General features: G+C 65.7%; 1 protein-coding gene across 3 annotated transcripts in view; it reads right to left on the bottom strand.

Annotated features, from left to right (window-relative positions):
- Positions 1-13,287, bottom strand: part of SMC1A (structural maintenance of chromosomes 1A) — a 78,972-nt gene that overhangs the window by 57,030 nt on the left and 8,655 nt on the right. For 2 of the 3 annotated variants that reach the window (XM_050927194.1, XM_050927193.1), the window contains exons 9-20: positions 10,281-10,488; positions 9,252-9,437; positions 7,738-7,917; positions 6,365-6,511; positions 6,038-6,175; positions 5,615-5,731; positions 4,862-4,968; positions 4,467-4,608; positions 4,097-4,242; positions 3,527-3,680; positions 3,062-3,172; positions 2,402-2,603 (exon numbers count right to left, since the gene is read on the bottom strand). In XM_050927194.1, coding sequence (XP_050783151.1) covers positions 2,406-2,603; positions 3,062-3,172; positions 3,527-3,680; positions 4,097-4,242; positions 4,467-4,608; positions 4,862-4,968; positions 5,615-5,731; positions 6,038-6,175; positions 6,365-6,511; positions 7,738-7,917; positions 9,252-9,437; positions 10,281-10,488 — 1,834 coding nt within the window. In that variant the 3' untranslated portion in view covers positions 2,402-2,405. Of the gene's footprint in view, positions 1-44; positions 554-788; positions 900-1,190; positions 1,261-1,507; positions 1,660-2,036; positions 2,192-2,401; positions 2,604-3,061; positions 3,173-3,526; positions 3,681-4,096; positions 4,243-4,466; positions 4,609-4,861; positions 4,969-5,614; positions 5,732-6,037; positions 6,176-6,364; positions 6,512-7,737; positions 7,918-9,251; positions 9,438-10,280; positions 10,489-13,287 lie in introns of those variants that run through there. The other variant, XM_050927192.1, reaches the window with a different exon arrangement.

The following is a 13,287-nucleotide window of genomic DNA, read 5'->3' as shown; positions in this document are numbered from 1 at the left end:
CCACCCAACCCCAGCCCCCAAGATTGACCTACAAGTCATCCAGGGAAGGGGAAAATCTGGTTTATTTTGTTGCAAAAAGACACATTCCACACACACACAGACACACGTACACAGAGAGATGACTCGAAAAGCAACAGCCCGGTGATCCCCCCCCACCACTCCTGCCCCCAATTCCAGCCCTACCAGGGCTAAAACGTCCAACCCTGATCCCCCGGGGGCTGATTTTAAAAAGCAAGTTAAATAGCATGATTCTAAAAATAGCATCGGAGGGTGGGGGGAATTGAGCCCCCTCAGGATAAAACCGCCCCCCCCCCCAGCATTGTGGAGACAGGTGGCCCTCACCTTAGAGATGGGGGGTTAATAGCCCCTGCCCCCCCAGACTGCACTGGCAGAGGCAATGAAATGGTTAAAATAAAGGGGGGGAGTTAACTCATCACATCCCCCCCACCCGTGGCAGCGTCCGGCCGGCTCATTGCTCGTTGGGGTTCGGGTTGGCGTCGGGGTACTTGGTGAGGTCAAAGGTCAGCACTTTGCTGATCACGCAGTCCCCTTGCTGTGGAGAGAGGGAGGAAAAGGGGGGGTCAAAGATGGATCAAAAAAAGGGTGTCACTTCCCCCCACTGAATCTGTGCACCCCCCCCAACCCCAGGCAGGGCCTGTGGTCTGTGCCGCCCCCACCAAAATGCCCTCCCCACATACCCCCCGGACCCAGGCAGAGACAGGCACCCCGTGCCCCACCCCCCGGGGCTGGACAGGTCGGCAGAGAAGTGGGGGGCAGCCCCCCCATACCTCGGGGTAGACCCCGATCAGGCTCTCAGCCTTGGTGTAGAATTCTTCCTTCAGCGAGATGACGATGGCCTGGAAGTTGCAGGCTGACTGCTCTTTGATGTAGTTGGCCACCTGTGGGGTGGGATCGGGGGGGGGGTCAATGGGGGTGCCCTAAAACCCCCAGCCCATCCCCTCCCCCTCAGACCCTCTCATCTACAAGGGGGGTCAATGGGGCACCCCCTTCATGATCACCTCCCCCAAACCTTTCTCCCTAGAGTCCCCTGCCCTGAACTTTCCTGCCCCAAATCCCCCCAAACCACTTCCCTTTCCTCTACCCCAGCCACCGCCCTCCCAGCCAGCTTCCCTCCCATCACATGGCCCACGGAGGCCCCTCGCTCTTGGCCCCCCATCAGCCCCACGCACCTTCCCGATATTGGTGTTGTCCAGCGCAGCGTCAATTTCATCCAGCACAAAAAAGGGGGCAGGTTTGTAGCTGGGGAGAGAGCAGAGATGAGGGGGTGACGGGGATTTCGCCGATGACCCTGCCCCACAGCCCCCTGCTCTCAGCCACCAGCCCCCACTCCCCTCCAAGAGCTGGAGAGAGAACCCAGGAGTCCAGGCTCCCAGCCCCCCCGCTCTAACCACCAGCCCCCACTCCTCTCCCAGAGCTGGGGAGAGAACCCAGGAGTCCTGGCTCTCAGCACCCCCGCTCTACCCCACTGGGCCCCAGCATCCCCTACCTGTGGATAGCGAACAGAAGGGCCAAGGCTGCTACAGTTTTCTCCCCTCCGGACAGGTTGTCCATGGGCCGGAACCGCTTGCCAGGGGCCACGCAGTTGTAATTAATTCCATCCAGGTACGGCTCTTCGGGGTTCTCCGGACCCAGGAACGCCTACAGAGGGGGGTGGGAGGGGCAGTAAGGGAGGACCCCGAAGGAGGCAGAGCCTCCAGCCCCACGTCCCAGCTTTAATATTACAATGCTACTAATGTTTCTAGCCCTCGTGACTGGGGAGAAACACTCAAAAAGGTGACGGTGCCCAAGTCTGCTGAGAGCCTGAGCCGATCGCTCGCAGAGGTGTGAACTGCCACACGCATCTCAATGGGTGTTAACTCCCAACCCAGCATGGGGCTCAGGGGTGGGGTCCCCAGCTACCTTGCCCAGAGGACAGATGCTGCCTTTCCAGGAAGAAGGTGGGGTCAGGGCAGAGTCAAAGGGGGTCCCAGATGGGGCAAGGAAGGAGAGGACGGGGGAGAGGGGATGGCGCTCACTTGGGCGCTGCTGTTCCGCGACAGAGCCTTGTAGATCTCATCGATGTTCGTGGCCACGGACTCGAAGCAGGCGTTGAACCGGTCAAATCGCTCCTTCTTGATCTGCTCGAATGCCTGCTTGGCCTTCTTGGCGCGCTTCCGGGCTGCCTCAAACTCTGTGGGGTTGGGTGGAGGGTGGTGAGTGGGAACCCAGGCTTTCGGGCTCCCGCCCCCCTGCTCTAACCACTAGACCCCACTCTCCTCCCAGAGCTGGGGAGAGAACCCAGGAGTCCTAACTCCCAGCACCGACGGCTCTAACCCACTAGATCGCACTCCCTTCCCAGCTCCAGGCCGAGAACCCAGGAGTCCTGGCTCCCAGCCCCCACCACTCTAACCCCCCTTCCCCGGGCTGGGACCCAGGCGTCCGGTACCATCGGAGGTCTCCTGGAACTTATCCCGGACGCTCTCCAGCTTCTCCATGGCCTTCATGTTGGGGGCGGCGATGCGCTGGAGGACGCTCTGCTGCTCATTCAGCTTCTGCTGCAGCTGGTTCATCTCCTGCTTGATCTCGTCTTCCGCCTGGGCATCCTGGGGGGCGGGGCATAAAGGGAGGGGGTGGAGCTAGCCACTCTCATGCCCCACCCACCTCCCTCCATGGGCCCATCTGGCCCCATATCTCACCTTCCCCCCAGATCCATCTCCTGGGCCTCAGCAGAAGGTGCCATTGACAATGGGGTGGGGTGGGGTGGAGAAGGAGCATTTATTTCTGGCTCCGCCTCCATCAGTTAGGAGGTGGGGCTTATGCCTCAGAGGGAGAAGACTTGAGAACCCTCATCCGTTTTACAACCAAGCAATTATCTCCATGGAGACCCTGGTTGGCCAAAGAACCCTCCTCACCCCTGCCCAGGGGCGGAGAGTCCAGCAGGGGAATCCGGGCAAGGTCGCTGCAGCGGGATCTCAAGTGGCGGGGAGTCCTGCAGGCCGGTGCCCACAGGTGTCCCACCCCCAAGCCCTGTGTGCCGGGGAGTCCCCCTGGCCCTACCCACCTTGAGGTCCTCGGACAGGTCGCTGTAGTCGATCTCGATCAGGGCCTCCCGGGCGTACATGTTGGAGGTGCGCTGGGAGCTGCTGACGGGCTCCTCGCCATGCGCCCCACCCTGGGGGCACGGGACAGGGGGAAGGTGAGCAAAGGAGGGACCGGGAAGGACAGAGCCCTCCCCCTCTAGAGCCCCCTCCCCCTCCCTGCCCCATATCCTTTGAAACCCCCCTTCCACTCCCCGCAGCACCATGGTCCCCCTGCCTCCCCCACTCCTCCAGCCCCCATCCGTACCCCAACCCCTCGACAGCGTCGTGACTACCCCCTGCCTCCCCTACTCCTCCAGCCCCCATTTGTACCCCCACAGCCCCCTGACAGCGTCACGAGTCCCTCCCCACCCCTCCAGCCCCCAGCTGTACCCCCCAAGGCCCCCCCCCACACACAGCGTCACGGCCAGCCCCTGCCCGTCCCCCACCTCCTCCTGGCTGATGTCGTCCATGGTGCCCTTGGAGAGGGGCAGTTTGATGTCCTGCATCTTGCAGGCCTGCAGCAGGTTGTGGCGGTCACTGCGCTTCTGCTCCAGCTTCGTCTCGATGGCCGTCACCTCCTTCTGCAGGTGGGTCATTTCCCTGGGGGGCGGGGCGTGGGCCCGGGTCACTGGCTGGCCCCGCCTCCAGCAGATGTCTGTCATGTGCTGGCCCCACCCACTTCCACCAGCCCCAAAGTCACTGGCTGGTCCTGTCACCAATGGAGAGCTACCACGCACAGGCCCCACCCCCTCTCCTGGCCCCACCCACATTGCACCTGAGTCAGTGGCCCTGCCTCCAATGGACAGCTATGGTGCACTGGCCCCGCCCCTTCTCCACCCCCATGGCCCTACCTCCAATGGGCATCTACCATACACAGGCCCCACCCCCAATGGGCCTGGTCACTCACTGGCCCCGCCTCCAATGGAGAGCTATCAATGCAGTGGCCCCACCCCCACATGGGTGGGTGGGGCAGGTGAAAACTGCCTCCCTGGCCCCACCCCCGGGCTGTCACTCACTTGTTGGCCCCGCCCAGTTTCTTGCGGATTTCCTCCATCTCGTGGTTCTTGTCGTTGACTTCGGATTTCTTGGCCAGGTGCTGGTTCTTCAGGTCCTGCAGCTGGGCCATGGTCTCGTCGATGATCTTCATGTGACGCTGCTCCTCCTGCACAGGGGAGGGGGAAGTGAGCCCCACCCACCACTGCCCGTGTGGCTCATCTTGGACAGGGGGAGGAGAAAAAAGCCCCCCTACCCCTACCCCCAGCATTGATCTTCCTGAGTAGCTAGAGAGGGAGCCCCACCTTCCAATGCAGCACCCCCACATCCCTCCCTCCCCCAGCGCCCGGACCCTGCCTCGTCACCTCCTCCAGCCCCCCCGACTCCTGGTACCTTCTTGAGCTTCTCGATCTCGGCCTCGTCCTTCTTGACGGTCTGCTCCCATATGTGCACCTTCTCCTGGTCCTCCTTCAGCTGGTTCTTCTCGAAATCCAGCTGGATCCCCAGCCGCGTCTTCTGGTTCTCAAACTCCAGCCTGGGGACCGGGGTGGGGGAGAGTCAGGGTGCAGGGTTCTCCCATCCCTTCTAGGGGGCGTCGGCTCCCATCCAGGCCCGGGGCAGGGACTGGCCGGCTCAGGGGGCAGGGAATGGGACTCAGGGCCTGTTCCCTCTAGGGGGCGCTGGCTCATCCAGCCCCAGGGTAGGGATTGGCTGGCTCTTGGGGTCAGGGAATGGGGCCTGGGGGCCTTTCCCCTTTAGGGGGCACTGGCTCCCATCCAGGCTGGTACCTTTTCTTGGCAATCTCGTTCTGCCGCTTCACTTTCTCCTCCTCAAACTCCCGGATGTTCCTCACCCCGATCTCCCGGCAGAACTCCTCGAACACCTCGTCCTCCACCTGCCGGTGGAGGGGTGTTGCTGTTAGACCCTGGCTGGGGGGTGCCCCTTCCCTGCCCTATCTGACAGCCCCAATTCCGGGTCCTGGGCTACCAACCTGGCACCAACCAGGAGCCTCGAACTCCACCCCCCAGCAACTGATCTCCCCTTCCTTTGGACAGGAAGGGGCTGGCAGGAGTGGAGAGGCAGAACTGGGAGCATAGCCACAGACTACAACCCCCAGGATGCAGCACGGGAAGGTGCCACATGGACTACACCCCCCACAATGCACTGCAGCAGAAGCAGGGCAGTGACCAATGCTATTTGGACTACATCCCCCACAAAGACCTGCAACAGAGCAGTGCTACATGGACTGCCCCCCACCCCACAATGCTGTGGATTATTCTCCAACTATGACTCCCGCTATGATCACCACGGTGGAGTATAACCCCCACAATGCATTGCAGCAGAGGACAGGCCAAAGCAATGCCACAATGCATGGACTATGTCCCCCTCAATGCACTGCTTCTGGGACACCAGGCAGGCTACGTCCCCCACAATGCACTGCTTCCAGGGCACAGCACGGACTACATTCCCGACAATGCACCACACGGGGCGGGGGGCACGGCATGGACTATATCCCCCATGATGCACTGCTTCACTTTCACCTGGTTCATCTTCTCCTTGAGGTCCTTCATCTCCCGCTCCCGGCTCTGGATGATTCGCTTGATGTCGTTGATGCGGGGCCCAAAGTTAGCCAGTTCGCTCTCCAGCTTTGACTTCTCCTGGGGGGGGGAGGCCAGGGGGACAAGGGGTGAATACCCAGCTGGGGGAGCAGCCCCACTCACCGCGGCAGGCCACCCGCAGCCCCGATCCTGCCTCCCTCCACAGCCCCACACAATTCCCCGGGACTTTTTACAGCCCCAACCCCCACCTGTAGAACATCTGTCTTGGTGACCCTGCCGACGCCACCTCCCAGAAACAGATGGCTGGGAGAATGGGGTGGGTGGGGGCAGAGACTCCATGATCCATTTAGCGCCCCCACCCCCACCCCGCAAGAACGGCCGAGTTGATGGCAGCAGCCGCTGTACCTGGAGGTTCAGGGCGAGGTGACGCGTCTTGGTCTGTTCCAAGTCGCTCTGGGAGTATTTCAGCCGCATCTGCAGCCCGTGGGCTTGGGACTGTACCTGCCGCAGCTCAGCCTCTTTGCGTTTGGCCTTCATTTGCTCCTAAAGGGCACGAGAGGGTTTTAACAACAGCCTGACGGCTCGCCTGGCGCTGAGATGCAGCCACCTCTGAGGCAGAGCAACTGGGGAACAGCCGCACAGAACGCCGCACAACACAGAGCTGCCTAGCTCCCAGCACTGACTGCCAGGAGAGAGCGCCCCCAACTGGATCTGACCCCCAGCCTCCCACACCTTTAACTCCTCTGTCAGCCTCTCCTTCTTCTCCTTCAGCTTATCCACGGCCTTCTCATCCCAACGGCGGGCCTTGGCCTTCAGGTCGCTGGCGCCTCCGGAGATCACCCCCGACTTCTGGAACAGGGTGCCGTCCAGGGCGACCGTCTGCAAGGGCAAGAGCATGGCAGGTCAGGGCATGGCCTCCCGCCCCACCGATGCGCCGCAGCCAGGGCGAGGTTCAGGGATATCGCCTGGAAAGCGGCTGCAGTGACTTGGAGGAGACCCGAGCGACAAGGAACAGCCAGCATGGATTTGCCGAACAAATCATGCTGGACCAACCGATTTCTGTTCTCTGCCGGTGTCACCGGCCTAGTAGACGGAGGAAGCGGCAGATGAGCTAAATCTTGATTTTTGTCGGGTTCTGGACCCAGTCCCAGGGGACACTCTCACAAGCAAACTAGGGCCATGGGAACTTGATGAAATGAGCATCCGGCGGGTGGAAAAAACCATCCTCAAAGCCTGAGGGCGCATCCAGCTCCCGTGGGGCTTGGTCCCGGGGCCGCTGCGATTCGCTATGGTCACGGACAATTTGAGCGACGGCCCGGAGAGCGGGCTGATGAAATCTGCAGCCCAGCCGGGAGGGTCACCAGCCGTTCGGAGGGTGGGATTAAGGTTAAAATAAAACAACCCACCCATGACAAACCGGGAGCCAGGGTCTGAATTCAGGAAGGTGGCAGGGAGCCAGGATGCCTGGGTTCTCTCTCCAGCTCTGGGAAGGAAGTGGGGGTCTAGTGGTGTAGAGTCTGGCACAGCCGGGATCAGCTGTTCACTGTGCCTGCTGACGGCGGGACGAGGAGCCAGCAGCAGAGGAGACTGTGGCTGGTGAGCAGGAAACCCTTCCCTGTTCGACGGGGAGTCAAGCACTGGAATCGGCTCCCAAGGGGTGGCGTGGAAACCCCGTCATGGGAGGGGGTTGGGCAAACCCCTGCTGGGGTGGCCTAGGCCGACTCGGGCCCATCCTGGCGCCGGGGGCGGACGGGACACCCTGTCGAGATCCTCTCCTGGCCAATTTCTAGGACTCTGCCAGGGGGCTCTGGCCCCCGCAACACACTGCACCGGGGTGGGGAAGAAAGCCAGGGATGGGGGGCTGGGAGCCTGGACTACTGGGTTCTCTCCCTGTGTCTGGGAGGGGAGTGGGCTCTAGTGATTAGAACAGGGGGCTGGGAGCCTGGACTCCTGGGTTCCATCCCTGGCTCTGGGAAGGAAGTACAGCGGGTCTAGTGGTGGTGGTGCGGAATGGGAATCAGCATGCCTGGGTTCTCTCCTGGAGGGACTGGGGGGGCGGGGTGTCTAGTGGGTCAGGAGGCCGGACACCTGGGTTCACGGCTCACCTTGTGCCTTTGGTGACCCCCGAAGGCGATGCGCCGGGCGTCCTCCACGTTGTCACACACCAGGGCGTTCCCGCAGGCGTACTGCAGGGCCTTCTTGATGTGGGGCGGCTCGTAGCGGATCACGTCGATCACCAGCTTGGCCCCCTTCAGCTCTCGCAGCTTCTCATCCGTGGGCTTCACCTGTGGGGGGAGGAGGCGAGATCACAGGAGACTCCCGGTGCAGTGGGGGGAGGGAGCGACACACCAGCCAGGGACCCCTTGCTCCCAACTGACAGAGCCCCCAGGAAACGCGTGTCCAGCTAACACCCATTCATGGAAACCTTCCCCCCTGGCCCAGCCCCTTTCTGGATCTAAATCTTCACCCTCGTGCGAAGTTACGGGGGAGAGTCAGATTTTCATCCACTTCAACGTCCCCCCTTGCAGGAACGAAGGCAGCCGCTGAGGCGTCTAAGCGTTAAGCCGCAGCTCATCAGCGCCACGCCAGGCGAGCCGGCGCGCACGGCCTCAAACCGAACTCTGGGCCGTCCCCACGCGGCGGTTGCCTGACTTCGCCGAGACTGGATTTTCGGGGCCAGGGCGAGTGTGCGGGCAGCGAACGTGAGACGACCCGGATCAGAGCTCCCCCAAGATCCCGTCTTGTGATACTGGCTGGAACCAGCCACCCCAGAGGGAATGAACCGAACAGGGCAGCTATCAAGTGATCCAGCCCCTGTCGTCCAGTCCAGCTCCTGGCGCCCCAGAGGGAATGAACCAAACAGGGCAGCTATAGAGTGATCCAGCCCCTGTCGTCCAGTCCAGCTCCTGGCGGCCAGAGGTTTCGTCGGGTGACCCCCGGTCCCTGTGTTACGCGAAGGGGCGAATGACGCCTGGTCCACACCGGTCATGATTTTAGAGCCCTGTCCTGTCCCACCCTCGGTCGTCTCTTTCCTAAGCTGAACAGTCCTGGTCTTTTCAATTGCGCCTCATATGCAAATAGTTCCAGGCCTCTAATTACTTCCGTTGCCTCTCTCTGTACTCGGCCCCAATATGAACAGATCTTTCAGGAGTCAGGGCGCTCAGAGCTGTCCACAGCGTTCGAAGTACCGCGGACTTATACAGCGGCACAGGGATATTTTCCATCTTATTCCCCATCTGGTTCCTAACGCGCCAGTGGGGTTTAGGGACGACGGCCGCACACACAGAGCGGGTGCTGGCCCAGAACCACCCAGGGTGAAATCGACGCCGACTGAGACAACCGGCAGCCTGTTTACGAACGAAAGCCAAAGGCTCAGGTGAGTACCGCGAGGAGTCCCAAGCGCTGGATGGATCTGGGGGCAGCTGGCGCAGGCTGGGCATGGATCTAAAGAGGTGTCGGGGGGCTGGCACGGGCTGCTTCACGGGGATCATAACAGAGCGGCCAGGGGCCGGGCACCCGGGGGTCGGCGTGTGCCTATCGCAGACCAGGCCTGAGAGGGCAGGCGGTGGGGGGCTCGCTCGCCCGTAGGGGGCACTGCAGGTGGGGAGGGGGGGCTCACCTCCAGATAGTCCAGGGGGAGGAAGGTCTCCGGCTCGCCCCGCTGCTCCTTGATGTACTGGATGCAGTCACGGCCCGTCTTCTCCGAGTCCACAATGATGGCGTCCATGTTCTTGCCCAGCACCTTGGTGACCGCGATCTGGTATTTCTTCTGCGTGGGCTGGCAGAGGTCGATGAGTCGCCCGTACTGTGGGGAGGGGGTGGGGGACGACAGGGTGAGCGGGACAAGGACCTTCACTTCCTGCTGCCCAGAGCCCCCCCAATCCAAGAGCCCCTTCCCAGAGAACCCCCGCAACCCGTCTCGTCCCAGAGACCCCCCCCTTCCTGTTCCAGAGACCCCCCCAAATCTCTCCCGGCCGAGAGACACCCCCCACCATTCCTGTTCCAGACCGCCCAAACCCCCACCCCTTTCCCAGAGACCCCCAAAATTCCTCCTGTGCGAGACTTCCAAATCTCAGTCCCTTCCCAGCCCCCCAAATTCACGGCCACCCCAGAGACCCCCACACATCTCCTGTTTCAGAGACGCCCCAAAAATCCCTCCGATCCCCAAGACCCCCCTCAACTCCTCCCGTTCCAGAGACCCCCCTCAATCTCTCCCAGATGAGAGACCTCCCCCGCTCCTGTTCCAGACCGCCTGAACCCCCACCCCGTTCCCAGAGACCCCCAAAATCCCTCCTGTGTGAGACTCCCAAATCTCAGTCGCTTCCCAGCCCCCGAGACCCCCCCACTTCTTCTGTTTCAGAGACACCCCAAAATCCTCCCATCCCTGAGACCCCCCTCAACTCTTCCCATTCCAGAGACACCCCCTCAGACACTCCTGCAATCCCTCCTGTCCCAGAACCCCCCAACCCCCCGATGAGCTCCCCAAACAATGGGACACCCCAGCAAGGCAACAGTCCCCTCCCAGCCATCCCTCTCCCCCCAAAATTACAGAGCCAGAGACCCCTCCCTCTCCCCCAGGGGCCTGGCCCCACCGCACCCCCATGCGCCAGGTGAGCCGGTGCCCCATAGATCCCCTCCCCCCACGCACCACGGAGCCGGGGTAGAGGCGCTTGATGCTCTCCATGATCTCGGCCTTGCGCTGCTGGCGGCTGTTCTCCTGCCGGTCGATGCGGGCGTCCCCCAGCTGCTCCATCACCTGGTTCAGCTCCTTGTTGATTTCGTCGATGCGCCGCTTGGCCAGCTCCACCTCCTCCGTCAGCTCCCCCTCCAGCTTCTTCTGCTCCTCCAGCGACTGCCTGCAGGGGGCGCCGGCGAGCGCTCAGGGCACTGCACCCCCGGCCAGCCCTCTGCTCCCGCCCCATACCCACCGCCCGGGGAGAGCGCCCCCTGGCCTGCCCCCCGGTACCCACTGCCCGGGGAGAGCGCCCCCTGGCCAGCCCTCTGCTCCCGCCCCATACCCACCGCCTGGGGAGAGCGCCCCCTGGCCAGCCCCCCGGTACCTACCGCACGGGAAGAGCGCCCCCTGGCCAGCCCTCTGCTCCCGCCCCATACCCACCGCCCGGGGAGAGCGCCCCCTGGCCAGCCCCCCGGTACCCACCGCCCGGGGAGAGCGCCCCCTGGCCAGCCCCCCGGTACCCACTGCCCGGGGAGAGCGCCCCCTGGCCAGCCCTCTGCTCCCGCCCCATACCCACCGCCCGGGGAGAGCGCCCCCTGGCCAGCCCTCCGGTACCCACTGCCCGGGGAGAGCGCCCCCTGGCCAGCCCTCTGCTCCCGCCCCATACCCACCGCCCGGGGAGAGCGCCCCCTGGCCAGCCCCCCCGGTACCCACTGCCCGGGGAGAGCGCCCCCTGGCCAGCCCTCTGCTCCCGCCCCATACCCACCGCCCGGGGAGAGCGCCCCCTGGCCAGCCCCCCGGTACCTACCGCACGGGAAGAGCGCCCCCTGGCCAGCCCTGTGCTCCCGCCCCATACCCACCGCCCGGGGAGAGCGCCCCCTGGCCAGCCCCCCGGTACCCACCGCACGGGGAGAGCGCCCCCTGGCCAGCCCTCTGCTCCCGCCCCATACCCACCGCCCGGGGAGAGCGCCCCCTGGCCAGCCCCCCGGTACCCACTGCCCGGGGAGAGCGCCCCCTGGCCAGCCCCCCGGTACCCACTGCCCGGGGAGAGCGCCCCCTGGCCAGCCCTCTGCTCCCGCCCCATACCCACCGCCCGGGGAGAGCGCCCCCTGGCCAGCCCCCCGGTACCCACCGCACGGGGAGAGCGCCCCCTGGCCAGCCCTCTGCTCCCGCCCCATACCCACCGCACGGGGAGAGCGCCCCCCGGCCAGCCCTGTGCTCCCGCCCCATACCCAATGCCTGGGGAGAGCGCCCCCTGGCCAGCCCCCCGGTACCCACCGCACGGGGAGAGCGCCCCCTGGCCAGCCCTCTGCTCCCGCCCCATACCCACCGCCCGGGGAGAGCGCCCCCTGGCCAGCCCCCCGGTACCCACTGCCCGGGGAGAGCGCCCCCTGGCCAGCCCTCTGCTCCCGCCCCATACCCACCGCCCGGGGAGAGCGCCCCCTGGCCAGCCCCCCGGTACCCACCGCACGGGGAGAGCGCCCCCTGGCCAGCCCTCTGCTCCCGCCCCATACCCACCGCACGGGGAGAGCGCCCCCCGGCCAGCCCTGTGCTCCCGCCCCATACCTAATGCCTGGGGAGAGCGGCCCCTGCCCAGCCCCCCGGTACCTACCGCACGGGAAGAGCGCCCCCTGGCCAGCCCTCTGCTCCCGCCCCATACCCACCGCCCGGGGAGAGCGCCCCCTGGCCAGCCCCCCGGTACCCACCGCACGGGGAGAGCGCCCCCTGGCCAGCCCTGTGCTCCCGCCCCATACCCACCGCCCGGGGAGAGCGCCCCCTGGCCAGCCCCCCGGTACCCACCGCACGGGGAGAGCGCCCCCTGGCCAGCCCTCTGCTCCCGCCCCATACCCACCGCCCGGGGAGAGCGCCCCCTGGCCAGCCCCCCGGTACCTACCGCACGGGAAGAGCGCCCCCTGGCCAGCCCTCTGCTCCCGCCCCATACCCACCACCCGGGGAGAGCGCCCCCTGGCCAGCCCCCCGGTACCCACCGCACGGGGAGAGCGCCCCCTGGCCAGCCCTCTGCTCCCGCCCCATACCCACCGCCTGGGGAGAGCGCCCCCCGGCCAGCCCTGTGCTCCCGCCCCATACCCAATGCCTGGGGAGAGCGGCCCCTGCCCAGCCCCCCGGTACCTACCGCACGGGAAGAGCGCCCCCTGGCCAGCCCTCTGCTCCCGCCCCATACCCACCGCCCGGGGAGAGCGCCCCCTGGCCAGCCCCCCGGTACCCACCGCACGGGGAGAGCGCCCCCCGGCCAGCCCTGTGCTCCCGCCCCATACCCACCGCCTGGGGAGAGCGCCCCCTGGCCAGCCCCCCGGTACCCAACGCCCGGGGAGAGCGCCCCCTGGCCAGCCCTCTGCTCCCGCCCCATACCCACCGCCCGGGGAGAGCGCCCCCTGGCCAGCCCTCTGCTCCCGCCCCATACCCACCGCCCGGGGAGAGCGCCCCCTGGCCAGCCCTCTGCTCCCGCCCCATACCCACCGCCCGGGGAGAGCGCCCCCTGCCCAGCCCCCCGGTACCCACCGCCTGGGGACAGCGCCCCCTGCCCAGCCCCCCGGTACCCACCGCCTGGGGACAGCGCCCCCTGCCCAGCCCTCTGCTCCCGCCCCATACCCACCGCCCGGGGAGAGCACCCCCTGCCCAGCCCCCCCGGTACCCACCCCATACCCGCTGCCCAGGGACAGCACCCCCTGGCCAGCCCCCCCGGTACCCACCCCATACCCACCGCCCGGGGAGAGCGCCCCCTGGCCAGCCCCCCGGTACCCACCGCCCGGGGAGAGCGCCCCCTGCCCAGCCCCCCGGTACCCACCGCCCGGGGAGAGCGCCCCCTGGCCAGCCCCCCGGTACCCACCGCCCGGGGAGAGCGCCCCCTGGCCAGCCCCCCGGTACCCACCGCCCGGGGAGAGCGCCCCCTGCCCAGCCCCCCTGGTACCCACCGCCCGCGGAGAGCGCCCCCTGCCCAGCCCCTCCGGTACACACCACC

The sequence above is a fragment of the Gopherus flavomarginatus genome, chromosome 18, assembly GCF_025201925.1.
Source record: "Gopherus flavomarginatus isolate rGopFla2 chromosome 18, rGopFla2.mat.asm, whole genome shotgun sequence".
NCBI classification, from domain to species: Eukaryota; Metazoa; Chordata; order Testudines; family Testudinidae; genus Gopherus; species Gopherus flavomarginatus.
The sequence above is the reverse complement of the archived record's forward strand: the minus strand, read 5'-3'. Positions and strand labels throughout refer to the sequence as shown.